General features: G+C 43.0%; 1 protein-coding gene across 1 annotated transcript in view; it reads left to right on the top strand.

Annotated features, from left to right (window-relative positions):
- Window positions 1–23,549, top strand: part of bmt2 (base methyltransferase of 25S rRNA 2 homolog) — a 141,039-nt gene extending 117,490 nt beyond the window's left edge. The window contains exons 4-5 of the mRNA XM_038779983.1: window positions 6,560–6,674; window positions 18,205–23,549. Coding sequence (XP_038635911.1) covers window positions 6,560–6,674; window positions 18,205–18,837 — 748 coding nt within the window. The 3' untranslated portion in view covers window positions 18,838–23,549. The remainder of the gene's footprint in view (window positions 1–6,559; window positions 6,675–18,204) is intronic.
- Window positions 23,550–25,966: the final 2,417 nt, after the last annotated feature.

The raw sequence follows: 25,966 nt of genomic DNA, 5'->3' as shown, positions 1-25,966 counted from the left end.
CTGCAGCCATTTTTTTAATTTTCAAAATTAGCCATGATAATACATATTTTGTGAAAAGGGCGAGGTCTTAGTCTCTCTCAGGGGTCATTAATTTTGATTTACAAAAGTACACCAATTTAATTTTTAAAAATTAACATTGAATCATATGTCTCATTAAGTTTGCAATCCGAGTCTTTCATGCTGATTGTAAATACTATTCCTAATGATTCCATGTTAATAGCTCTAATTTAGAGCTCTTCTGCCCTTTAATAAATTGCCTCTTTTATTCACCAAAATATTATACCACCTACATTTTTACCAGTTTTCAACTTTGTACAATTAGGAACATAGGAAATGAAGTAGGGCATTTCATCCCTTGAGGTGGTCCCACCATTCAATTGGATATTTTGCTATAGTTGTATACGGCATCGTGGAACACTGCATACAGTGTTTGTCTCCTTATTTAAGAAATAAACCGCTCAGAGAAAGTTCCCTTGATATCTGGGATGGTCGGGGGGGGGTCACAGTTTAAAAATAAGGCTTTACCTTTCAGATGGGGATGAGAAGAAATGTTTTCTTCTTAAGGTCGGTAATGTTTGGAACTCTCTCCCCCAGAGTCAGAGATAGATAACCTTTTGACTCCCTTGTTAGTCAAGAAACTATCGGGGGGCAGCACGGTGGCGCAGTGTGTTAGACCTGCTGCCTCACGGCGCCAAGGTCCCAGGTCCGATCCCGGCTCTGGGTCACTGTCCGTGTGGAGTTTGCACATTCTCCCCGTGATTGCATGGGTTGCGCCCCCACAACCCAAAGATGTGCAGGGTAGGTGGATTGAACATGCTAAATTGCCCCTTAATTGGAAAAAAAATGAATTGGGTACACTAAATTAAAAAAAAAGAAACTATCGGGGGTCGGCAGTACGTGGAGTTGAAGACAGAGCTAGATAAGCCATGACCTTATTAATAATAATAATAATAATTGCTTATTGTCACAAGTAGGCTTCAATGAAGTTACTGTGAAAAACCTCTATTGAATGACAGAGCAGGTTTGAGGGGCTGAATGGCCTGATCCTCGTCCTAATTCGTATGTTTGTATGTAAGGTAGAACGAGTCCTGCACACGAATGCACGTCACTTCTAGCAAGCATAAATGAGCTATGTTCCGAGCTTGACTGATTATGTTACATTGGTTGTTATTGTAGCTAACTGAGGATGGGTGTAAAGACATTAGCAAGGGTGCAGAAAAAATTCAAAAATAATTGTTCCTGGGTTGGGAACTTTCATTTCTGCAGATTGATTTGACAAGCCAAGGCTCCTCCTCCAAGAGAACGTTGAAAGGAGATTTAACAGAGATAATCAAACTCATAAGCTTTCTGGATGGACGGGTGGAATCCGTTCATATGGGTGGGAGGATCAGGAACTATAGCTTACAAATTTGAAATGTGCTGCCTGGGATTGTGGTGGAGGCGGATTCTGGAGATTCAAGGAGAATTGGATTGTTTTCTGAAGAGTAGACCTTTGCAGGGCTATGGTGCAGAGGTAGGGGAGTGGGACCGGGTCAGTTGCTCTTGCACACGCTTGATGGGCCACCCCCTGCACTGTAACCATTCTACAAATCTATCATCTTCAGTTGAATCAGGGTTCGAAGGCTTGGAATAATTGCACTAAAGTGCACAAATACAGTTTGCTCTCTATTTTAGCACCATACACTCTACCCTTTTTATATTCATGTAATAAATTGCTACTTTTATATTTTTAATTGAAACTGTTAATGTAAACTTCCTGTAATATAATTACACCCTAATGAAAGTGATGACATTGCACAGAGCCTAGTTAAAGCATAAGAACCTGATGAAGGGCACTTCTGTTACAGATGTGGACCTAAGAATTTATCCTGGAATGAAGGATGAGGAGAATGCGGATGCAATATTTGTATATTCCAACTCGGGGGTGGGGAACCCCCAGTCCACCCATTGCGCTTTAGTTTTGGGTCTGCAGGGAGATTTTAAAATCTGGTTCCCCCCCCCTCCCCCACCACATGTGTTGATGATAGTTCTAACTGTACTGGCACTTGCACATTCACTACAATAATTAATCCTAAATAGAGCTCTGTAAGGGGGTTTTCCTTTCATTAAAAAGCTGCTCGGACCAGTGGTTTAATCTTTTTTCCCACTGGTGACAATGACAACAAATTTGGCTTTGGAAACCGGAAAAGAAAAATCCCTACTTTTTGCTGTGCTATAATTTTCGGTGTTTTCTGTTTTAATTTAGAGTACCCAATTATTTTTTTCCAATTAAGGGGCAATTTAGCGTGGCCAGTCCATCTACCCTGCACATCTTTGGGTTGTGGGGGCGAAACCCACGCAAACACGGGGAGAATGTACAAACTCCACACGGACAGTGACACAGGGTCGGGATTGAACCTGGGACCTCAGTGCCGTGAGGCAGCAGTGCTAACCACTGTGCCGCCGTGCTGCCTCTATTTTCAGTGTTTTCTAACATATTTCAATGATGAAATGAAATGAAAATCGCTTATTGTCACAAGTAGGCTTCAAATGAAGTTACTGTGAAAAGCCCCTAGTCGCCACATTCCGGTGCCTGTTCGGGAGGCTGGTACTGGAATTGAACCGTGCTGCTGGCTTACCTTGGTCAAGCCAGCGATTTAGCCCTGTGCTCAACCCGCCCCTATTCAACTTTTCCACAAAGTTTTTGTTTCATTATTTTCTTTGTCTACTTTGCCAATACACATTTTAGACAGATAGGTTCCAGTTGACTTGACTTCAGCCTCCTTTCAATACTGTTGCGCGTTTTACTTGAGTGTTACGTGTTTTATTGGAGTGTATTAACACGCCTCCATTTAAAGGCCGTGTGCTTAACACTACTACGACTCTGTGTATGTAATTGCTCAGGCGTCGCCAGGTGCCGTATTTAGACACCTCACAAGTACATCAAGGTCAGGTTCAAAGTAATAAATCTGTACACCGATTAGTAAGTTCAAACGATTGATATTTATTATAACAAATATAATAAATACACATGCATACGCTAATGAGACTAAGTTACTTCTAAACTAATCGACTAAAATACTTATCTAGACAGGAACAGGCAAGGTCAGGGAGCGAGGCCTTCGTCCCGTTCTTGGTCTGCAACTCTCAGGGTCTTAAAATCGTCAGGGTCTAGTAAAGTCTGGATCACGTAGCGATCGTTGTGGTGACACTTACAGTTCGATGGCTGGTGGCTCAACGGCTGGTGATGGAACTGGAGTCAGGATGCGATGTATCAGCAAAGCGGTGAAAACAGCAGAGAGCCGGAGCCAAAAACAACAGACTGGACCGGACTCTACTTTTATAGGTCCCCCAAAGTCCGTGCCTCTTCGGGGCGGTTCTCTACCTGCTGTGTATCGATTGGGCCTTCTCCCAATCGATATTTTCCAAACCCCCCAATCTGAGGGTCGCTTCTCGATGGGTTCTTTGTGATGGATACTTATGGTGCCGTTTTGTCTGGGCGTCTACTCAAAAGTATCCATTCATACCTAAATGTTTCTATTGTGTGGGCCTGGATCTGGATCACCTCATTACTATGTAAATCGTTGTTGCCATTTACACCTTTAGCTGAGATTCTGCACCTGGCCACAAACTGGTTTCTGTACGTGCAGAATGCTAATTAGCCTTCTGCAAACTGCTTGTCCTTGCTAAGACTGTTTTCTCCCTGCAGCCTTAGCAGTTCTCCATTTTGTAGCCCAGTGTCCATCTTAGGTGGCTACAATACCAGTTCTCATTTTAAAGATTTATTTTAAATGTCATCAATAGCTATAAAAACAGGTTGTAAACCTTCTATGTGTGCATAAAACGAAAGAGATTAGCGATAGTAAACTTGTATCCCTCAGAGGTTGAGATGAAAAATAGGGGGAAATTAAGAAACGGCAAGCCATTAAACAGTGTACCTGTCTTGCTGGTGGACGACACAGAAACATAATTGATATAAGGCTTTAGTGAAAATGAGCACTTGAGGATATTATTTTTGAAGAAATAGAATAGCAGGTCAAATCTCCCACAGTCCAAAGAGCTGAGGTTATGGGGATAGGGTGAGGGAGCGGACCTAGGCAGGATGCTCTTTTGGAGGGTTGGTGCAGACTTGATGGGCCGAATGGCCTCTTGCACTGCAGGGATTCTATGGATTCCCTAGATCTGTTGGCCAACGTCCCAGTGGTTTAAAAGGGGTAGTTATGGAGATAGTGGAGGCATTGATTTTGGTCTTCTAGAATTCTCTAGGTTCTAGGACAATTCCCATTGGAAGGTAGTAAATGTAACACTCACGATTGAAGAAAGGAGAAAAAAACAGGGTATTATAGGCCAATTAGATTGAAATCAATAGGAGGGAAAATTCTGGAATCTATTACGAGGGATGTGGTAACACAGAGAATCATAAAATAATTGAGCAGTGTTGACATGGATTTATCAAGGAAAAATAATGTTTGACAAATCTATTGGGAGTACTGAGGTTGTATAGGGCCTGGAGTGTGCAGGCTGCCGAATGGACACGACTGCCCTAGGAGTACAACAAAGATTTGCTGGACTGACTGCTGGGGTGAGGGAGCATTTAATATTCTGAAGGGACTTGATATGATGGATGCCATTCAATTTTCCCCTCTGTGCTGCATGCAGGGGAGCAGTTGGTAAAATTCTAGTGGGGTTTTTTCAGCAAAGCTTTTGTTATTTGTATCGTTGCCTGTCCCAGTCACTCTGTAAATTGTTATGCTGAGCTACACAGACCAAGTCAATCCCCGCCTTATGCTGTGTTAACGGCTGCATACGTAGCCCCCTACTATACTCCCTATATACACACGACTGGCAAAATTTGGCTCCAGGTTTGCTGATGACACGACCATAGAGGGTCGGATCTCGACAGCAATGAGTCAAAATACAGGAGGGAGACAGAGAACCTAGTGGAGTGGCGTAATGACAACAATCTCTCCCTCAACGTCAGCAAAGCTAAGGAGCTGGTCATTGACTTCAGGAAGCATCATGCGCATCCCTGTCTACATCAATGGTACTGAGGTGGAGAGATGGTTAACAGCTTCAAATTCCTCCGTGTGCACATCACCAGCAATCAGTCCTGGTCCATTCATGTTGACTCTATGACCAAGAAAGCACAACAGCACGTGTTCTTCCTCCGGAAACTAAGAAAATTCGGCATGTCCACATTGACTCTTATCAACTTTTACAAATGCACCATAGAAACATCCTATCTGGTTGCATCACAGCCCGGTATGGCAACTGCTCGGCCCATGACTGTAAGAAACTACAGAGAGTCGTAAACGCAGTCCAGTCCATCACCTAAAACCTCTTCCCATCCACTGATTCTGTCTACATCTCCCACTGCCTTGGGAAAGCGGGCAGCATAATCAATGACCCCTCCCACCCGGATTATTCATTCTTCCTACTATGGGAAGGAGATACAAAAGCCTGAGAACACACACTAACGGGTTCAAAAATCACTTCTTCCCTGCTGTTAAGGACCGAACTGATCGCTTCACACATCTTCTCTACTGAGTAGCACTACACTCCGTATGCTTCACCCGATGCCTGAGTCTGTGTATTTACATTGTGTATTTATGAATGTACTATTTTTGTTCAGGTATGGAGTGATCTGTCTGGACTGTACGCGAAACAAATCTTTTCACTGTACCGCTGTACACGTGACAAATCAAATTAAATTCAAATTGTTTGTTGAAGTGACGATGGAAGTGCTGTATTTGATTATCATCCTATTAGCTTGAAAGGGCTAAAATTAAACTAGGGCTCCATATCGGGTTGATAGCCAATGTCCCTTGCTTGAGATTGTCCTCACCAGACATCCCTTTTTGTACAACGTGATGCAGCCAGAAAATTAACCAATTGTATAAAAGCAAAATACGATGGATGCTGGAAATCAGAAGTGAAAACCAAAACTGCTGGGAGTAATCAGCACTTCAGGCAGCATCTACAGAATTAGAAGCAAAGTGAGCATTTCTGGTCAATGTCCCGAGTCCAGGGCAGCATGGTGGCGCAGTGTGTTAGCCCTGCAGCCTCACAGTGCCGAGGTCCCAGGTTCGATCCCGGCTCTGGGTCACTGTCCGTGTGCAGTTTGCACATTCTCCCCGTGTCTGCGTGGGTTTCGCCCCCACAACCCAAAGATGTGCAGGGTAGATGGATTGGCCACGCTAAATTGCCCCTTAATTGGGAAAAGTGAATTGGGTACTCTAAATTTATTTTTTTTAATGATCTGAGTCCTGATGGAAGGTCACGGAATTGAAACGTTAACTCTGTTTTACTCTCCACAGATTCTGCCTGACCTTCTGAGTATTGACAGCATTTTTGGTTTTATTTTAGTTAGCCAGCTGGCAATGTCTAGCTTCACAGACAAACAGCCAAAACCCCTCTGTCGAAACCCGAGACCCTCTGATGCTTGTAGAGCTGAGGCAGATTTTGCGTCTAAACTATGTGATGGCCTATCGATCTGTCCTTTTGTCTGACGTGCTACAAAATTATGATCTGGAAACCTAATGTCTTTCATCATTTGACCTTGTCTGCTCCTCTTTTCCAGGTTAATATGTTTTTCAGGAAAAATCCGACTACTGGATGTTGGAAGCTGCTTTAATCCATTTTTGAAGTTTGATGAATTTCTAGCAGTTGGCATTGACATTGTGCCCGCAGTGGAGGTATGTTGCGTATCATCATACATTTACATAGTGTTTTAGAACAACCATTTGGAAGAAGAGGACCTGATTGGAGAGAGCTAGCATACGTCCAGAAGGGAGGCATTGTATTTAACCACTGGCTGGATTTTTCTGAAGAGTCTGCAGATCTGATTGATGGGGGTAAGACAGTGGATGTTAATTTGCTGGATTTCAGGTAGATATTTGACCTTGCCCCCAAATAACTAGCTAATCAGCTAATTCACAACAAGAGTGCCGAGGGATAATAGTAAAGCATTAAACTAGATTGATGGTTGGAAATTATAGACCCAAAGCGTGATGGTGTGTGGATAACTTTCAACATGAAAACCTGCTGACAATAGAGTTCCACGGAGATTCGCATTGAGGTTATTGTTATTTATAAGTTTTAGGAATTACTTGGAGGATATGACATTATGCAAGATGTTTAAATTAGTTGATTGGCGCAGTGGGTTAGCACTGCAGCCTCCCGTCGCCGAGGTCCCAGGTTCGATCCCGGCCCCGGGTCACTGTCCGTGTGGAGTTTGCACATTCTCCCCATGTTTGCGTGGGTTGCGTCCCCACAACCCACAGATGTGCAGGGTAGGTGGATTGACCACGTTAAATTGTCCCTTAATTGGAAAAAATGAATTGGATACTCTAAATTAAAAAAAGAAATTAGTTGATGAGACCAAATTGGGTGCAATGGCAAATTATGGTACTTAAAGTGTAATAATCCAGGTGACAGGTCAGTAAGCAGTGGATTGAATAGAATTCAACAGATGTAAAGGTAAGTACGTACCTCAAAGAATTATCTTGTTGAGTTTCTGCTGTGTGCCTAGGTTGCTTATTGCAACCAAATTGTGCGAAAAATTGCACTAGTTTTCTGAAGTGATTATGTTTTTGCCCAAGTTTCCACTCGAGCTCATTTGCAGAGCGCTAAACCCAAGATCTTCCAGGAACTAGCTGAATTGGGCAGTATTTTATAACATCAGTTTTGTATTAGAAATATTCCTTGAAATGTTTAAGTGGTAAGCTGGTACAATTTTATTGATGCAATTGAAAATGGGTTTATCGCAATCTATAAATAAGCATTTTTAATCAGAAAAATAGAAGCAGGTCCCTCAAGCCTGCCCCGCTATTCAATGCAATCATGGCTGATCTATGCAGGTCTCAACTCCTTTTCTGTGCCATTTCCCCGTCTGTTCCTTGATCTATCAAATATTTATTCACTTCCACTTTAAATACTTTGAATGACCCAGCCACCGCCTCCCTCCGGGGCAGAGAACTCCAGAGATTCACCACACCCCAGTTTTAAATAACGGGCTGTTTTTGTAAATTCACCACTCTGTCTTAGAATTCCCCCTATACCAAAAAGGGCCGATATTCCAAATGGTGAACAGGGATTCTCACTCCCTGACTCCGATGCAGGCTTCGGTGGGTGCTATTCAGGTCAAACTATATTTCCAGGTTATTCCCCGGTATAACCCATACCTTCACCGAAGAATTTTACCTACTTACCCCTTAATAGCATCGATGTCCTGGGTCCTGCGTTATTAAGGAAGTGAAGTAAGCTAATAACCACTTTTTCAGGTTAAGTTATTTTATTATTATACTTTTTTTCCCTTTAAGTTGCAAACACTTTCTTTACAGAAAGGAAAAACGATTAGTGATCCTGGATGCTGCTGGTTTGTTGTAGGGACCTTCAGACTCTCTCTCTCTCTTGTAGTTCTCCTCCCCTTCTCTCCTGTTGCTGTTTCTCTGTTCTCTGTTCTGTCCTCTGTCCTCCCCATTGCTGCTGGTTTGTTGTAGGGACCTTCAGTCTCTCTCTCTCTTTTAGTTCTCCTCCCCTTCTCTCCTGTTGCTGTTTCTCTCTCCCTCTCTCTTTTAGTTCTCCTCCCCTTCTCTCCTGTTGCTGTTTCTCTCTCTCTCTCTTTTAGTTCTCCTCACCTTCTCTCCTGTTGCTGTTTCTCTCTCTCTCTCTTTTAGTTCTCCTCCTCATTCTTGCTGGCGTTGATCTTCGAGCCTTCCACCTCCTTGGGGGGAGCAGAACTCCCCCGGGCCGTGCCCCGGCCGCCAGCTGTTGCTGTTCTCGCGTTCTGCTGCTCTCTGTTTCTGCCTCGCGCGTGGGGGGAGGGGCGAGGGGAGCCCGCGCTTAGTGCTTTTTGGCGGGAGAGATCGGGACCTCCGATAGGGGATGGGCTACGGGGCTTAAAGGGGCATGGTGGGACACAACCAGGCCAATGGGTCCCCCTCTATTCAGTACATCACAGTGCTTCAACACAGCACAAAGAAATCTATGCAAACTCTCTTTTTCTTTTTCCCTTTCTCCTGCTGCAGGTTGTAATAACAATTCTGACAGACTGAAATTGACTGCATTTTTGACAGAAGAGCTGGCCACAGTTTCTGCTCTTTTCAGCTGCCACCAACCTCTTGTGGGATCTTTCCCTGCACTCTCCCAGACCAGATATTGGCAGACTTCTATGTTTCAAATGACACATTCTGTATTTTCCAGAACAGGGCACTTTATCTTTAGCTATGTCCCCTTGTTCGAGATTCTCCCACTAGTGAAAATATCTCTCCACCTACCCTGTCAAGCCCCCTCAGGATCTGAGATGTTTGAATAATCACTCTTCTAACTCTTCTAAACTCCAAGGAACATAGACCCAGACTATTTAGTCTCTCTGGGTAGGATAGCCCTCTCAATGCAGGAATTAGCCTGCTGAACGTCCTTTGGACTGCCTCCAATGATACTATATCCTTTTTTAGGTAAGGGGACCAAAACTGTACGCAGTATTCCAGGTGAGGCCTTGCCAACACCCAGTGTAATTGCAACAAACATCTATTTTTAAACTCCTTTGTATTAAATGCTAAAATGGCATTTGCCTTTTTAACTACTTGTTGGATCTGTTAGCTTTTTGTGATTCATGCAATTGAACATTTAGATCCTTCTGTACTTCACTCACCTGCAGTCTCTCCATTTAGTTAATAATCTGCTTTTTGTTTCCTCCTACTGACGTGCATGACCTCACACTTCCCCATATTGACCTCCATTTGCCAGGTTTGCGCCCAGTCACCCAATCTATCGATATCCCTTGCAGAATCACGATATCCCCATCACAACATGCCCTTCCACCTATTTTCTAATTTGGAAACCTGACATTCTGTTCCTTCCTCCAGGTCATTAGTGTAAATAGTGAACACGTGTGGGCCAAGAACTGATCCCTGCGGTACTCCACTAGTTACATCTTTCGACTCTGAAAAGGACCCATTTAATCCAACTCTCTGTTTTCCATGTGACAGCCAGTTTTCAATTCATGCTAACACACTTCCTACAACTCCATGGGCTTTTACTTTATGCACCAGCCTCCTATGTGACACCTTGTCAAATGCCTTTTGGAAATCTAAATACATCTATAGGTTCCCCTTGATCTACTCTCGTGCAGAGAGAACGTGCAGACTCCGACAGACAGTGACCCAGCGGGGAATCAAACCTGGGACCCTGGCGCTGTGAAGCCACAGTGCTATCCACTTGTGCTACCGTGCTGTACATATTGTGGTCATTACCCCCGAGAGGATCCTTAACCACAAGATCCTATTAATCCTTCATTATACAGAATTTCAAGTCACAAGTTAATAGTATATATAGTTTGCAGTAGCATGCCTTCAATTTGGTGGAACCAAGGTCATTAGAATCCAATACGCATGTCAACACGGTGGTGTTTATTATTGCACACTTGGCAAAAATCACCAGCTGCAGGTGGGTGGGAACTTGCAGACCAGAATCCCTGTGCTGATGCAAAACCAAAACAGTGAATTTAAACACTTCTGGTGGTTGGAATGGAATTGCTGGATAAGCATTTCCAACATACACAGCTCATTCAGACAACAATGAATTTGTAAACAAAATGCCCATAGTTTGGGTGTTCTAAGTGTGTGTCATCCCCATCTACTGGATAAATTTAGTATATATGATTGGGAAAAATTGGACAGCAGTGTTGTGTGTTATGGACAGGATTAGGTTTTAATTAAAACAGCCCTGATTTCTCCTCTCGCACCTGTTTGCTAGTAGCAGAAAGGTTTTTTTTGCTTTTTGATTTCTCTCTTTTATAAATGGCCTATTTTTCCCCCAAACCCTCAGTTTTGATGTGATCCAATTCTCTATTAATAACCCCACAGCAAACTTGAGGTAGGGCGAACTAAAAGGGTTAGTTTACTTTTACACACACTCAAAACACTGAGGAGGGTTGATGTTGCTACATAGCCCCCAATACATTCATACACGAAAAGACACATAAAGGAAAGAAGGATGTACAGGGCAAAGACCACAGATAAAATCCAAATTATTATTTCACATGTGTCGAGAATCCAATGGTGAACGGCTCGGGGGAGGCACGTAGAGATGAATTAGTCTTGTAGGTGCTGGTACGGAAGTTCAGTTATTCCAGTAGAAAACAGTGTAGGTGGGGATACAAGTGTCAATAAAATACCTGGACTGGGCCTTTTTTCTGCTGCCTACTAGATTGAAAATGACAGTCTGCCTATCTTTAGCTCTGCAAAGCAATATTACAGGTTCTAGCAGCTTGAGGGGGTGTCATGTGGCAGTGGTTTTCGAGTCCTTTTATCCTTGCACTTGATTGTCTGCGTTGGTCAGGGGCATGATCTGGGAAATGACCTTTGTGCAAGTCCTGCGGATTTGATCTCTGTCGTCACAGAGGCATTAAAGCCTTTTTGGAGATAGCGAGGTTACTCCAGTTTTGAAGAGCAAAAATTCCTTTAATGTGAGTCACAGCCTATCATGGCTTCAGTCAGTTTGAAGCCTTCATCCAATTCAAAAAATCATTTTATATAATAGATATGAAAATATAAAGTGAAGTCTGCTGATATATTCAGAACGTTCCTAGATCTAGCACTGCTGTTTGTACACAATGAAACTATTTCATTATTAATTCTGTTGCAACCAATACTGAATATATTCCACTTCCTCACTCATCTCGCTTGTATATTTGATACAGAACAAGTTCTGTCAGAACACTTTAATCTTATTATTGGACATGAAGATTCACAGCTGTAAATTTCACGAGGAAAAAACCCGATGTTCCAAGGCACAAGATTTTTATTTCTCTGCGAATTATCAGTAATTTCTGAAGAGCTCCCCATTTTTACAGTGTGTTTTATATTTTTAGATGAATTGATTTTCTGTTTTTTCTCACTCTGATGGCCTCTCTGCCATTTGCACTGTTTATCCAAACCATGTGTTCCCAAAAGGGAACCAAGTCAGCGGGCGAGCGCGTTTAGCCGCGTGTTTCCCAACACTCGCAGTGCTGAGAAACAAGTGGCTATTCATTGCGACTCGCATTGAATCAGGGGCCTCAACTGGGAGCGTGCAGCCTAGGCCACACGTAGTAGTTTTTTACAACGGGGAACTCTATTTGACTCACCTTTGAGCGAGAAATCGGGTCTCCGAGGCCTTCCCCATCCCGAACGCAACATGGGAGGGTCCCCCACACCCACGATAGGCAACCCTGACTCAATCACGCGCGTTTAAAAAATGGGACCCTGGATGTGCCCCCGACAGCTGGCAGTGCCACCTGTGCACCACCAGGCAGGCACCCAGGTGGCACCGCCAGAGTTCCAGGCTGGCACATCCAGGGGAACCAGCAGTGCCAAAGCAAGCACGGGAGATAAACTACCTGTGATTGAAGGTGAGCAACAGCACCTGAGCACTGGCACAGCAATGGTACGAGAGCACCTGTGTTTTTTCTTGTACCTTCATGACATGTAAGCGACGCTGGCTGGGCCAATATTTATTGCCCACCTCTGAGAGCATTTAAGTGTCAACCACATTGCTGTGGGTCTGGAGTCACATGTAGGCCAGACCAGGTAAGGATGTCAGATTCCCTTCCTTAAAGGACATTAGTGAACCTGATGGGTTTTACGACAATGGGCAATGGTTTCATGGTCATCATTAGACTTCTATTTCCATTTTTTTATTGAATTTAATTCCATGGCAGGATTTGAACCCAGGTTCCAGAGCTTGACTCTGGGTCTCTGGATGACTGGTTCAGTGACAATACCACTACGCCACTAACTCCCCTGGCCGAAACACTGTCCAAGTGGGAGTTGTGGCTGCTTGACCCACGAGACAGCGGACTGTCAGGTGGACACAAGCCTGCCGGAGCCATCTCCTCGGTGGAGGTGCCTCACGAAGGTGTTAGTGGGGGGAGGGATTTTGGTAAGAGGGGCTCCTGCATGAGTGAATTAAGGGAGGGAAGTTGGGAGGTTGGGCTGCTGGATGAGTGGGTGGGGTGGGTTCGGGTAGGGAAGTGGGGCTTCAGTGCTTGTGTTCCAATAGGGTGGCACAGCGCCAGGGTCCCAGGTTCGATTCCCGGCTTGGGTCACTGTCTGTGCGGAGTCTGCACTTTCTCCCTGTGTCTGCGTGGGTTTCCTCCCACAAGTCCCGAAAGGCGTGCTGTTAGGTAATTTGGACATTTGGAATTCTCCCTCAGTGTACCCAAACAGGCGCCGGAATGTGGCCCAGTGACCCATAACGGGAATCGAACCTGGGATCCTGGCGCTGTGAAGCAACAGTGCCCCCACTGTGCTACTGTGCTGCTCGATATGTATGCTCATTTGTATGCGTGACTGTTTTAAAAAATGCTACAAAGGGAGTTTTCAGTACAATATTTCTCCTTCATTGTGCTTCATGTTCAAGGACAGGTGTTGTATTTTATATTTTCCCCGTGATAGATAAATACAAGCATGATTCATTAGGTAAGCAAAACTGAACTTTATTTCCGAATTAGAACTGACTGCTAGCAGTATGGCTGAGATTTGAAGTCGGAAGGCAGTCAAATACAAACTGCTGAGTCCGTCCCAAGTCTGCGATCTCACAGAAGAATAAGATGATTTTTATACATTATAGGATCAAGATAACATGAATGCAACTTGGTCAGGAATTTGATCGAAAGTAAAACATAAGTAATAATCGTCACAATGGCGTCACCTTGCTGACCTTTAGGGGAATGGAGTTTCATATCATTATCTTGTCTTTGTTTTAAGAACTGGACAAACTTGTTTACATACAGGAAGAGACAGCTTTTCAGCTTGGTATTTATTGAGACTGCTTCAAGGTTCATGACGAACATTTTGTATTTTGTATCTGTGTCTTAGGTTAAATTCAATTGTACCAAGAAGACTTGACTAGTTTTCCCATCATGCCATTATTTGCTTCGGACAATACCACACAGGCTTATCCAACCTTTTTGGTGGTGGGGGGGCTACATTTGCATTTTATTCCCACTCGTGGTCCTGATGTGAGAACTTTGGAAAGAAAAGGATTGGTCCAACAATTAGCTGAAGTTCAAAAAAATGTTGAGGTTTTAAGGAAAGAAACAATTGTTGAGCAAAATTTGAGGAACGTCATAGCAATAAATAGTTCAGTTAACCATGTATCTCATAAAAATAACCAATGTGAAAGGGTCACTGTATGTGGGTGAGTAGATGAGTGTGAGTGGTGCGTGTGTATGGTGAGGAAGTGGGAATTCTGAGACTGGCCTAAGGCAGACACACATCGTCCCCATAAACTCACTCAATCCCTTGCCTGCCACTTTCCAAAAAAACTGGGTCTCTTGCACACACTCCCCTCCACACACCCATTCAGTTTCATTCGCACGCACATAGACCATACACACCCCCGCACTCACTCCCACCCACTATTACGATCCCAGAGCAGATCCCAACAGTGGCTAGGATATTAGACCGAAACCCCAACATTTTAGTTTATTTTGTAAGACTGTGCGGAAAGAATGATTCGCTCCAGGACTGATTTTGTGAAGAAATAGGGATTTAAAACACACCTTTATTATGAATACAATATTAAACTCTTTAACTTCACACCGAAAAGAACAGCTTACAATTACCCCTTAACACTATTACTCAATTCCCCATTAAACAACAAGAAAATAAACATAGCTCTCAGTCCAGCTTAAAACCAGCATGCATAAAGTATAGATCAGATTTTTGGCCCTGGTTACAACCTCTTCAGACTCTGGCTGAATATTTTCAAATAGCTGCTACAACTGGGTTGTTTCAACCTCTTCCTTGTCTTCAGACAAGACTGTTCTGCTTTTAAATAGTCTTTTTTTTTTTAAGCGATCTTACTGGGAAGGAAAACTGACTTTTACATGTGGACTTTGTGGTAGCCAGATCAGACCTCTTGGAAAGCTTCCTCAAAAAATTTCTCTGAATCTCTTAACTCCACCCAGCAACGATCTCATCTGCCCAAGCTGAAAAACAAATCAACTTTCCAGGGACTGAAAGCACATTAACTCCACAGGGACTGCCCCAAGTCAAACCACAGTGCAGTAGCCAGACTGAAACCTCGCCCTCCCCGGTGCCCAATGCCACCTCGCCCTCCCCGGTGCCCAGCGCCACCGCGCCCTCCCCGGTGCCCAACGCCCTCCCCGGTGCCCAACGCCACCTCACCCCCCCCGGTGCCCAATGCCACCTCTACCCTCCCCAGTGCCCAATGCCACCTCTACCCTCCCCGGTGCCCAACGCCACCTCGCGCTCCCCGGTGCCCAACGCCACCTCGCCCTCCCCGGTGCCCAACGCCACCTCGCCCTCCCCGGTGCCCAACGCCACCTCGCCCTCCCCGGTGCCCAACGCCACCTCTCCCTCCCCGGTGCCCAACGCCACTTCGCCCTCCCCGGTGCCCAACGCCACCTCACGCTCCCCGGTGCCCAATGCCACCTCGCCCTCCTCGGTGCCCAACGCCACCTCGCCCTCCTCGGTGCCCAACGCCACCTCGCCCTCATTTGCGTCCCAGTAATTGGATGCAGATGAAGGCCTGCCACCCCCCCAAACTCCGGATTCTCCATGATGCCGGTGAGAAAACACGTCGGTGTAAAGCATTCGTTCAACATGGCGTGTAGATAGCGGGACTCATCCGAACAATGGGCTGCCTCTGAAATTCAGGGTAGAGGCTGCCTGCAACCCTGGAATACCTTGGCAGTGGGTTTGGGGAGCAGACCTTCCAGGTTTGGAGTCTTGGAGAGGGTCCATCTTCCAACCTCAATGTTCCTGGAGATCCATCCTCATTCTCAGGACATCCATCTTCCAGTCTGAGTGTTCCCAGAGGTCTGTCTTCGTTTTCAGGTGGTCCAACCTTCAATGGTGGGTTAGTGATGTTGGGCGCCTACTCAATATGGGCGCCTGGACGCAGTGGCAGACTACGTATCATCCAGGTCTGTCCCTCCATCGAACATGCCGTGAAACCCCCAGGTGCGTAATTAATGAGGTCGAGGACGGGAGATTTGACATGTTTTCCCACCAGCGACCTCGGCAGGGGGAAAACACTCCACGTTCCCACCGCTGCCACAGGTCTTAGTCTCAAAATGGAAGGATTCCGCCCTAAGTCTTCTCTCATCATGGAATATGGAGAGTTTGGTTGAAACCTCCCTTGAGTACATAAAATCATATTTTTACAAATTCATTAATAACACATTTTAATATTTTTATGATGTATTATATGTTGGCCTACGTGAACTTTAATAGCGTACAAAAAGTTGTGTCTAGGCTTACGTTCATTTTCAAGTGTTATTTATTTATATAAATATTATATGTATCTACTTCCATGGGATGTGAGCCTGACCAGCCTTTTTGCTCGTTCCTAATTGGCCTTGAGAAGGTGGTGAGTTAAACTTGGGTGCAATTGGAAAATAGTTTGCAAAGCACTGCCATTGTCCTCTGCTTCATTTTGCATGTGTAAATATGGCCTGGTCATGTTCTCGTGCGGGAATGCACTGACTTTATCCCGTATCGCATGCACTAACTGCATTGAATGCTGCAATCGTTTCTCCATACTCTTGACGGCAATAGAAGGTGAACAAAGAGAAAACGAATGTTTCTATCCACAGCAAGTCTAATACATCCACCCATTAGAAATGGCCTAGAAGCATTTGCATTTCACTAACAATCATAAAAAATGCTACAATTATGTGATTCCTTGTCACAAAAGAATTTCAGACCTTTTTATCTTCAAACACGCTGACCCCTGACAGTTTAAACAGAGGCTGGTGGAAATATTAAATGGTCTAGAATAGAACTCCAAATCAATTAAGACATTTCAGTGAGACAGATTCTTCAATGTTCGCTGTTCATTAAAACGCATGAAATATAAGCTTACTTTTACAAATGGTATTTATTCTAATTAATATTTCTTGGCACTTTTTAATACATTATTAGAAGCCATGTTCCTCCTTTTAGTATTACTGTGCTGAAATGTTAGTAACTGGCAAGTCATGCTACAGTTGTATAGAACCTTGGTAAGGCCGCACTTGGAATATTGCACACAATCCTGGTCGCCACACTACCAGAAGGATGTGGAGGCTCTGGAGAGGATGCAGAGGAGGTTTACCAGGATGTTGCCTGGTCTGGAGGGTGCTAGCTATGCAGAGAGTATGAATAGACTCAAACTGATAGGTTTACAAGATTATGGGAGGCATGGTTAGAGTGGATGGGCAGGTATTTTTTCCCAGGGTGGAGGGGTCAGTCACCAGGGAGCATAGGTTTAAGGTCCTTGGGGCAAAGGAAGCAGATACATTAACGGCGTTCAAAAGGCATCTCGACAAATACATGGATAGGATGGGAAGAGAGGGATGCGGCACATGGAAATGCTGAGGGTTTTGGCCAAGGTAGCATGACTGGTACAGGCTTGGAGGGCCGAAGGGCCTATTCCTGTGATGTTTTGTTCTTTATACAAAATACAGTAAATATGTGTTATCTGGCACAGTACCAACCAGAACACTAGGAACCAGAAGTTCTGACACCTCAAATTAAAAAAAAAATCAATTGGGCAAATTCATGGCAAAAGAAACCAGGATAAAGGAGGAAGTTAAAAACCAGCATGAAGGAATTTGAAAATTGGGCCGAAGATTTAAGTTAATTCTCTAGGGCTTCTGTAATGCCTGGACTGCGAGAGAAATACAGCGCTGGCAGTCCCATTTCAGCTGCCCGATCAGAAAAATCACAAGAATTCACAGCCTTCTCGCGAGTGAGACTGGGTTTGACCGAGATCACGTCTCTCTCGCGATCAATTCCTGGGAGTTGGCAGATCTGCGAACGTCAGCCGGCCGAGTCACAAGTTTAATCAACCTACGGATACAGTGAGAGGGTTAATCATGGCTAATATATCCACAGAAATGTTGACGGTCCTGTTCATACCTTGTACGTGTCCTGGAGTTTAAGATGCTCCAATTTCAACAGCAGAAGAGCCATTTCGCTGCTCTGCCAACAAGGATGGAGCTTCTGCAGTCTTGTATACCACAAGATCACCCAGGATTGGTTGCAAACTAAACTCTTAGGCAGTCAGCATTTTTGATTAACGCGTGCTGGAGAATAATAATTTAACTCTGTACATTGCGAGGTTCATGGCATACTGTGCTTCACTGCATAATTGTTACACAGTACAATTTGATAAACAGTTTTTAAACCACAATGAAATAATCTTGAGAATGTCTTTTTTGTTTTGCAGAGTGTGTACAAATGCGATTTCCTCAACCTTCAGTTGCAGCAGCCCCTCCAGCTTGCTCAAGATGCAATAGATGCCTTTCTCAAGCAGCTAAAAAATCCCATTGACTCCCTTCCAGCAGAGCTGTTTCACGTTATTGTTTTTTCTCTTCTGCTGTCTTACTTTCCTGCCCCTTACCAACGCTGGATCTGCTGTAAGAAAGCCCATGAACTTCTTGCCCTCCATGGTTTGCTCCTCATAATCACACCAGATTCTTCTCACCAAAACCGTCACGCCTATATGATTAAGAGCTGGAAAATTGCCATTGAATCTTTGGGATTCAAAAGGTACAAATATGTGAAGTTCTCCCATATGCATCTCTTAGCTTTTCGGAAAATCTCACTGCAGACGACAAGTGACCTGGTCAGCCGAAATTACCCAGAGATGCTATTTATCCCACAGGATTTCAATACCATGGATGAAGAAGAATACTCTGGGAACACCAGTTGCCAAGATAGATCAGAAATGGAAGATGACCAAATAGCTTACAGTTTCCTAGAGCTACCCGACGCCCCATATGACTCGGACTCTGGAGAGAGCCAATCCAGCTCTATTCCATTCCATGAGATGGACGATCCAGTTTTGCTTTTAAGCTAACCTAGGACTTGTAGTTATTTGCTACCAGAGCTGCTATGTTGCCAAAATAATTCTGCTGCATTATATAACTACATGCAGTACAGTTTGCACATAGAGAATTTGAACGGTTTACAAGTGGAGTACCCTTTTTCTGTATCTCTTAGAAAAATGAAAGTGTTCAAGGGGTAATAGAAACAAAACAAACACCTGGTAATGTTCTTATGGAAGCAACAACATCGGTGCAAGTCCCTGAAAGAAGCTGACTTCTTAAATGATATGGCAAAGTAAATGCCTGATACTGCAGTATATCTTTGTCAGCCTTGTCAATTGAAAGTCACCCTATTAACCTTGATGAATTCCGATGTTTTACGAGTGGCAATGCCAGTATATTTATACTGCAGGAGAAACAAAATTATGACTTTAACAATGAAGGTGATAGAATCTAAACCAGGAAAAAAAAACTGTCAAAGCAAAAATGTATCTCTGATACTTACAATTTCAATCGTGATGAGCACTTTTTGTGCTTTATCATTCGATGATTCCAAATTTTACTTGAAAGATTACGATGTTGCACTCCCATACATTACCAACTTATTTGCTGCCAGGAACATCACTTGTATGGGGGTATTGATTCTGGAACAAGTGGTTTTTTTTACCCTTAATTCTGTTGCTTTGGCAAATTTGGAAGGAAAAAAGCAAGAAAAACCTATTTTAAGAAGTTAAACTTCTGCTGGCTGCCTATAGTTAGGCAATAATTGACACGACTTTGGTGTGTAACTGTGCAGTTAGTCTCACAAAATTCAACGTAAAATTTTCTTGACAAGCAATTTGCTCCGCAGTTTTTGAACAAACTGGCGTTGGCCTTGTCGAAAAGCGTATGCCATCTTGCCCTTGCGATCTTTGGCTGATGACCTTGTGAGAAAAAGAAATCGCAGTATCCAGGTGTGTAGTCAGCATCTGTTGTAGAGCTGTGGGAAGTAAATTGAGGAACAAAGCGGGGGCTTCTTTGCAAAATGACGTGCCACAAAAGAGGACAGTTCCTGAAAATGTGTCTATTGTATTGTATACATCTGTGAGTAGTCGGTAGATTTTTCTTGTTTGTATTCTTTTCTAGCACGTTGAAGAGAATGGTCAAACGCATGCATATTACCCAGTTCTTAACAGATCGTACTTGTCTGAAAAAAATCTGCATCTATGCAGTCAAAGACATTAAGCAAAAAGGATTTTGTCCCGTTTCCCCCCCACCCCCACCCCTGGACTGGATTATCGAACATATCAGTTAACAGTTGCCAGTAAAGGCATAGAACGCAAGGCTTGTTTTTAATCAACATTACATTTGTGCTAAAATAGATTACATTCAGATTAACAGATTCATTGGCGTAATACTCATCTTTCTCACTAAACCTACTTTGTTCATAAGGCGAGCATTGCCACTTCTGGAAAATTATGACACATGAAAACTTCTATTCTCATTGATGTTTTTAGCTGCAAATGCAAGTAATCTTCTGTTTATTGTCTATACCACCTATCTTGGCCCAGTGGATACACCTTCCCAAATGGTGGGTTACCTACTTCAGAACAGTATTTATCTTTTTTATAAACGTAGCAGTATAGAAGGAAGCCATATGACAAATGGAATCTGTTTGGATGCTACTTTTACAACCAGAGTAATGTGCTCTAAACTCATTCTCCAGTCCTTTCTCTATAATCCTTCTGTAGTCTTTATTTTCACAGACTTGACCAGTTTGCTTTAAAATGGTGATATAGCCTGTAAAACTTGCCATTTATGGTAAAACATTCCATGCTCTTCAGTCTTGCGGCAATCCAAGTTGTGTTCCCTTGGTAATAATTTTTGACAAGTCTTCCCTTTGCAATATTCTAGTCCTTCTCCAGTTGCCAACAAGCAGAGATCTCACCTGCTCAGTACTGATGATCATGCTCTTCATTCAGTGGATATTCCGTGGTCATGTAATGGATGCAGTAAACTGCTAGTACTTTTTGAAATGGTTAGACTCGAATGATAATTGTCCAAAAGGACTATGGATCCCTGGAATTTTAAATTTTAGTCACCTATCTGTGACATATAAAACGGAGTAGCATTCATCAGCGCAGCGCTGCTGGGAATAAAGAATACAGTTCGCCATATTTTTTATGTGGAATAATCAAACAGCTACTTTTATGCATTCCTAGCTCTTAAATTGGCTCTTAAATCTTGACTGGCTCGTGCATTTAGAAAATGCACCTTGAGCTTCAACACGTAGCATTGGTTAGCCGCTATTGCAGTTAGAACTCGAATTCGGGCTCAGCCTGAAGTTGTGGTTTAAGCTGACATGAAAGCAAAGTGATGCAGCCCCAAGAACGGAATCTCACTCTGCTTTGCCTTCGAGTAGGTTTGGGGCTTAATCTACATAATTGTACTACATAAACCTTAGGTATTGATGCTCAGCTAAAACCACTTTCCCTCAATGCTTCACTTACAACGTAAATCCACCCCAGCATTTACTTGGCACCGGCAGCAATTTTCTGGAAAATATTGGTCCTGAGTATTTTGTGACGAGTGTAGTCATTGAGTCGTACACTTTGAGGAATGTGCATAGTGTCAATCTACTGATCTCGACAATTATGAACCATTTTAATGACACTGATCATTGTACACTTTTACATTTTCATTTGCTGTTTTCCCCCCCCCCCCCCCCCACAAGAGTAAGATATTTACTGCCTGTGCAGCCAGCCAAACAAGTCCCAGAAACCCATTCCTTTCAGCTTTTACCAATGCACTGGTATAAAATAAAATTAAAATACTGTAGTTTACAAATAATGTATAGATAATTCAGTGACTAATTGATACTGAAATATGTTTTAATAGATCATGCTCAGTTTCAATTCATATTTTAATTCATTAATGGCAGTTGAGAACAAATTGAACAGGATTGAGTTTAGTTTTCCAGACAGTTGTGTCAGTGACAAAGTTATAGACGCAGAAGTATGCAATGACTCAGCATAGCCCAGATTTAAATGGACACGTGCATTCATATGGAGTTTTGATAATTGGAGGTACATGGGTAAAATGTGGTGGCAGATCAAAGCTTTATTTTTGATTCCACTGAAATACAAGGATCAATCTTATTTTTAAAAGTAAACGTTTCTTGTAAACATATAATTTTAGGTTTTAAAAAAAGCACTAAACAAATAGTTAACAAAGGAAAGTGTTTGGGCTAAGATTTGATGTTCTTAGATTGTAAACTAAAACAGGCTTTTTAATTCCAATTTGTCACAGTACACTTCTAGGTAACACATTTTGTAGTATAGATGTGCAGCAGAGATGAATATGTTGTTGAAATGTAAAAGGATGTCACTTGCTCGGTATTTATGGCAAGTTATTCTGTTCACCAGCCAAAGGTTAGCAGGTAAAATGGCATTTTGGAAAAATGCCACTGTGTGGAATTGTGTTTCAATGTTGCATTTTGTGAAAAGTTTACCTCATAATGAGGTTTTGCACTTGAACCTTGTGACCTTGGTTATAACTATTTTGCTTTTAAGTGAATTTCAGCTGATACTCTCTCATCTATACTCCCATCTGCTCTGATTTAGTCTTTGATTGTTTAAATTTGTTTTTGTTCTGACTCTAGAATTGAAACTTTGCATTCATGTGAAGAATTCAACAGACATTTGTTTTTTTGCAATTTTGATTTATATCATTGTTCTACTTTATTATTAAAACTGTTCATGCTGTGAATATTCACCACTGTGGGCGCCCAAGGACTGAAATGGCTTTTTGCTTGGGGTTCCATTATAGTGCGGTTAGCTCGGAACTCGTCGATTCGAAAAGTATCATCACCCCATTAACACCTTTCCGGCCTGCACAGACCAAATGCACCTTTGTTTATTTTGAAAACAATAATCTGAAAGACTTTTGTTTCAAGAGAATTGTTAGAAAGCAATGACGGGTGACCATAATAAGCCCTGTAAATGTTCATTGTTCATGGATGTTGCCGAGTAGCAACAGTTGGAATCTGTTGAATGAGAACTACTGCTAGGCTGGTTAATAAGAGGTTGTAATAATCTTCAACTGAATTGTTTACCAGTTACAGCATGTTCAGTTTTCCTCCATATAATAGCGCTTAAAATATGACTAACAATGTTGAAGCTGTGATTTCCGAAAAGTTCGCAAATTAACATTGCACCAATGATCAAACTGTGAATTTGATGTTGAATGATCAAATGTACAGTCAACTCAAGCTACCTAATATTGGCTAATGCGTACTATTTAATAAGACAATTACAGACCACATAACTTGCAATTTAACACTAACCATGGAAACCCTCCTGTCTTAGCATTAATTAATGCTCGAGTATTGATTTGCTGAACGCTACGGTTGATACTGAAATGTTACAAATATTCAAACTTGTTTACTGAGTTTTTCATTAAAGCTTTTGCATATTTCGGCTTAACAGGATCTGTACAGGTTGGTCAGCGTAATGGTAAATTTACCTGTTGCCTCATGGTACCTTTTTTTAGTTATTGCATCGGTATCAGCTCTTAACTAAAATGAATGTGACTTTTTCTACTGTATGCAAACTTCAATTTTCATACTGGAAGTGCTTAAAATTAGAAATTATACTTGTTGGCATTGGTCACTTAAAAATGGTAAACTGCATTGTGACATATCCACAATTGTCTGAGTGTCAGCTGTGTAGTTGCTAAGGCAATAAACTGAAATTTTCAAGGTAAATTATCGTGATGATTGCACTTTTCTGACTGAGATGCGGAACTCCTGTTTAACATCGCAAGCTATTTACACAAACTATTCTGAGAGCTAAGATAGTCTGATCACTTGACGTTTCTGTCTTTGAAAACATTAGTCAAAGCATGCCGTCTTATCGTGACAGCTGTTGTAACTCGGAACAGAAGTGAAATATGAAAATTCAGTCATGCCTTGAGTGGATGCGATAAGTTTGTGTCAAAAATAATTTATAATGTGCCGATCATAGTTTGAGAAGATTAGTTTAAATTTGAAGATAATGGATATCGCCATTCAATTAGAAAGACGTGCTTGTTAGGTGAATTGGGCATTCTGAATTCTTCCTCTGTGTACCACAACAGGCGCCGGAGTGTGGCGCCTAGGGGCTTTTCACAGTAACTTCATTGCGGTGTTAATGAAAGCCTACTTGTGACACTAATAAATACTATTATTATTGAAAATTCTCCCTTAGATTATGATTGAAGTGGCGGTCCTGAAAACATTCCATGACCTCTTGCTTCAAAACATTTTCCCATGCTGTCATTTAGTATTGAATACATTTCCCTAAAATGTTTCTACATTCTTGAACTGCATTTCTTTTTTTTTATAAATTTAGAGTGCCCAATTATTTTTTACAATTAAGGGGCAATTTAGAGTGGCCAGTCTACCTATCCTGCCCATCTTTGGGTTGTGGGGGTGAAACCCACGCAGACACGGGGAGAATGTGCAAACTCCACACGGACAGTGACCCAGGGCCGGGATTCGAACCCAGGTCCTCAGCGCCGTAGGCAGCAATGCTAGCCACTGTGCCACCGTGCTGCCCTTGAACTGCATTTCTGTAGTGCCTTTCGCAAAATCAGGATGCTGCAAGGTGCTTTACGATTAAATGATTTTGTCTCATAGGGCTGGATGTTTATTGGTCTGACCTGATGGGATTAGTGGGGTTGTTACAATGGTAACTTGAGTCCACAAATAAGGTAGTGGGATGTGTTGTTAAAATTAGGATCTTCTTTAAATAAATAAATAACAATGTTTAACAAAACAGTAGTAACAAAGGTTTAGACTTGCTGGGCACAAGCCCCACCTCCAGAACATACACATGCTCAGAAGGGAGGAAGACTTACAAGAACACTCTTTAGCTCCCCATTAAAGTCCAATCCCTCATCAGCTCGGAAATACAACATAAGGTCTTAACTGTATGAAAGCCTTTCTGGAGCTTTGTGGTTGCGTTATAACCTACTCAATACTACTGGCGAATCTTGTAGCAGTGATTCTGAAATTGTAGGTGAAGAGGTAGATTGAGAATCCGAACATGAATGTTCCTCTTCCACTCCCCCAGCAGAGTGAACAGACAAACCTGGAAGCGCAGGAACCACTTCCTGCTGAATGACCACAGCAGCATCACTTTTTGCAATGTTATCAGTAATGGTTGCTGACTCGGGGGGTCACACTGCAAGCGAACGTGGCCTTGGCGCCTGCGAACAGCTCTTTCCGTTTCAAAACCCAGGACACTGGACCACTTGGGTTTAAAATTATTCCCATTAGCCACCTCTCATTACTCCCAAAGTTTCGGTTGTCGGCCTGACCATCCGGTTTGAACTGCTTCTCTTTGAAATGGAAGTCAAGCCCCTCCTTCTGCGTCTCTTGTCTCCTGCTCACTTTCACTCTGAGATCTGGACGAAGCAGATCCAGATGAGACTTCGGCCTTCTACCTCACAATAATTCAGTAGGAGCCAGCCCTGTAGTGGATTGTGGCATGATACGACACGGAGTGAAAACCTTTAAAACTTTGAACAGCTCTCCCTGACGAACCATTTAAACCCGGATGAAATGGTTCAGTACGCACATGACATGTACCGTTCTTTTGCATGACTTCCTGAAACACTTCACTTGTAAACGTAATGCCATTATCTAGTCACTTGACGTAGCTTCTGTCACAAACCACACTGATGGCTGTAGAGTTTTACAGCAAGGAGCGAGGCCCTTCAGCTCATCGTGTCCGCGCCGGCCATCAAGAACCTAACTATTCTAATCCCATTTTCCAGCACTTGGCCCATCACTTTATATGCTGTGGTATTTCAAGTGCTGATCTAAATACTTATTAAAAGTTGTGAGGGTTCCCATCTCTACCATCCTTTCAGGCAGCGAGATCCAATTCCAACCACCCTCTGGGTGAAAAGGTTTCCTCACATCTCCTCTAAGCTTCATGCCCATTGACCCCCACTTAGGGGGAAACTACTACCTTCCTATCCATCCTATCTGTGACCTTCAGAATTTTATACCCCTCAATCAGATCCCCCCCCCCCCCCCCCCTTGGTCTTCTCTGCTCCGGGCAAAACAACCTCAGCCTATCCAGCTTGATAGCGGAAATGCTCCAGCCCAGGCAACATCCTGGTGGATATCCTCAG

Source organism: Scyliorhinus canicula, chromosome 20 (assembly GCF_902713615.1).
Source record: "Scyliorhinus canicula chromosome 20, sScyCan1.1, whole genome shotgun sequence".
Taxonomy (NCBI): Eukaryota; Metazoa; Chordata; class Chondrichthyes; order Carcharhiniformes; family Scyliorhinidae; genus Scyliorhinus; species Scyliorhinus canicula.
This window is presented reverse-complemented; position numbering and strand designations above follow the sequence as displayed.